The sequence below is a fragment of the Caenorhabditis briggsae genome (assembly GCF_000004555.2).
Source record: "Caenorhabditis briggsae complete genome, chrI, whole genome shotgun sequence".
Lineage (NCBI taxonomy): Eukaryota > Metazoa > Nematoda > Chromadorea > Rhabditida > Rhabditidae > Caenorhabditis > Caenorhabditis briggsae.
In genome coordinates this window covers 7,901,755-7,904,386 of record NC_013489.2, presented here as the reverse complement: position 1 = coordinate 7,904,386, position 2,632 = coordinate 7,901,755, and the positions used below count along the sequence as shown (strand labels likewise).

The 2,632-nt window shown below is 45.2% G+C and overlaps 1 protein-coding gene across 1 annotated transcript in view; it reads right to left on the bottom strand.

Moving 5' to 3' along the window:
* CBG21351 overlaps positions 1–2,632 on the bottom strand; it is a gene marked incomplete at both ends in the record, with an annotated part of 10,148 nt that overhangs the window by 1,052 nt on the left and 6,464 nt on the right. The window contains one exon of the mRNA XM_045237817.1: positions 1–2,624. This exon is cut by the window's left edge and continues 1,052 nt beyond it. Coding sequence (XP_045100880.1) covers positions 1–2,624 — 2,624 coding nt within the window. The remainder of the gene's footprint in view (positions 2,625–2,632) is intronic.

Sequence of the window (2,632 nt, the reverse complement as noted above, 5' to 3'; positions counted from 1 at the left end):
TCTTGGATTTCAATGACTGTTCATCCTTCTTCTCGGATTCTTCAACAACAACTGGAATAACGTGTTCTGGCAGCTTCTCGTAGCTGAATTTCGTTGGATAGGAGCTGACTTCGGTTGTGAGAGGAATGTCGTGGATGTTGGAAGCACGATGAGTTGAATCGAGTGGTCCTTCGTATTGTTCCGAGATTGGATAGTCAAGATGAGATGGTGACTTCTTGAACAATCCAGTGATCTTGGACTTCAATGACTGTTCATCCTTCTTCTCGGATTCTTCAACAACAAATGGAACAACGTGTTCAGGTAGCTTCTCGTAGCTGAATTCCGTTGGATAGGAGCTGACATCGGTTGTGAGAGGAATGTCGTGGATGTTGGAAGCACGATGAGTTGAATAGAGTGGTCCTTCGTATTGTTCCGAGGTTGGATAGTCAAGATGAGATGGTGACTTCTTGAACAATCCAGTGATCTTGGACTTCAATGACTGTTCATCCTTCTTCTCGGATTCTTCAACAACAAATGGAACAACGTGTTCTGGTAGCTTCTCGTAGCTGAATTCGGTTGGATAGGAGCTGACTTCGGTTGTGAGAGGAATGTCGTGGATGTTGGAAGCACGATGAGTTGAATCCAATGGTCCATCATAATGCTCGGAGACTGGATAGTCAGCATGAGCAGAAGACTTCTTGAACAATCCGGTAATCTTGGATTTCAATGACTGTTCATCCTTCTTCTCGGATTCTTCAACAACAACTGGAATAACGTGTTCTGGCAGCTTCTCGTAGCTGAATTCCGTTGGATAGGAGCTGACTTCGGTTGTGAGAGGAATGTCGTGGATGTTGGAAGCACGATGAGTTGAATCGAGTGGTCCTTCGTATTGTTCCGAGATTGGATAGTCAAGATGAGATGGTGACTTCTTGAACAATCCAGTGATCTTGGACTTCAATGACTGTTCATCCTTCTTCTCGGATTCTTCAACAACAACTGGAATAACGTGTTCTGGCAGCTTCTCGTAGCTGAATTCCGTTGGATAGGAGCTGACTTCGGTTGTGAGAGGAATGTCGTGGATGTTGGAAGCACGATGAGTTGAATCGAGTGGTCCTTCGTATTGTTCCGAGATTGGATAGTCAAGATGAGATGGTGACTTCTTGAACAATCCAGTGATCTTGGACTTCAATGACTGTTCATCCTTCTTCTCGGATTCTTCAACAACAACTGGAATAACGTGTTCTGGCAGCTTCTCGTAGCTGAATTCCGTTGGATAGGAGCTGACTTCGGTTGTGAGAGGAATGTCGTGGATGTTGGAAGCACGATGAGTTGAATCGAGTGGTCCTTCGTATTGTTCCGAGATTGGATAGTCAAGATGAGATGGTGACTTCTTGAACAATCCAGTGATCTTGGACTTCAATGACTGTTCATCCTTCTTCTCGGTCTCCTCGATGACAACTGGAACAACGTGTTCTGGTAGCTTCTCGTAGCTGAATCCAGATGGATAGGAAGTGACTTCATGAGAAAGTGGAACATCTTGAAGGTTCTCGGCACGATGAGTTGAATCCAATGGTCCATCATAATGCTCGGAGACTGGATAGTCAGCATGAGCAGAAGACTTCTTGAACAATCCGGTAATCTTGGATTTCAATGATGGTTCGTCCTTCTTCTCGGTCTCCTCGATGACAACTGGAACAACGTGTTCTGGTAGCTTCTCGTAGCTGAATTCAGATGGATAGGAACTGACTTCATGAGAAAGTGGAACGTCTTGAAAGTTCTCGGCACGATGAGTTGAATCCAATGGTCCATCATAATGCTCGGAGACTGGATAGTCAGCATGAGCAGAAGACTTCTTGAACAATCCGGTAATCTTGGATTTCAATGATGGTTCGTCCTTCTTCTCGGTCTCCTCGATGACAACTGGAACAACGTGTTCTGGCAGCTTCTCGTAGCTGAATTCAGATGGATAGGAAGTGACTTCATGAGAAAGTGGAACGTCCTGAAGGTTCTCGGCACGATGAGTTGAATCCAATGGTCCATCATAATGCTCGGAGACTGGATAGTCAGCATGAGCAGAAGACTTCTTGAACAATCCGGTAATCTTGGATTTCAATGATGGTTCGTCCTTCTTCTCGGTCTCCTCGATGACAACTGGAACAACGTGTTCTGGCAGCTTCTCGTAGCTGAATTCAGATGGATAGGAAGTGACTTCATGAGAAAGTGGAACGTCTTGAAGGTTCTCGGCACGATGAGTTGAATCCAATGGTCCATCAAAATGCTCGGAGACTGGATAGTCAGCATGAGCAGAAGACTTCTTGAACAATCCGGTAATCTTGGATTTCAATGATGGTTCATCCTTCTTCTCGGTCTCCTCGATGACAACTGGAACAACGTGTTCTGGCAGCTTCTCGTAGCTGAATTCAGATGGATAGGAAGTGACTTCATGAGAAAGTGGAACGTCTTGAAGGTTCTCGGCACGATGAGTTGAATCCAATGGTCCATCATAATGCTCGGAGACTGGATAGTCAGCATGAGCAGAAGACTTCTTGAACAATCCGGTAATCTTGGATTTCAATGATGGTTCATCCTTCTTCTCGGTCTGCTCCATGACAACTGGAACAACGTGTTCTGGCAGCTTCTCGTAGCTGAATTC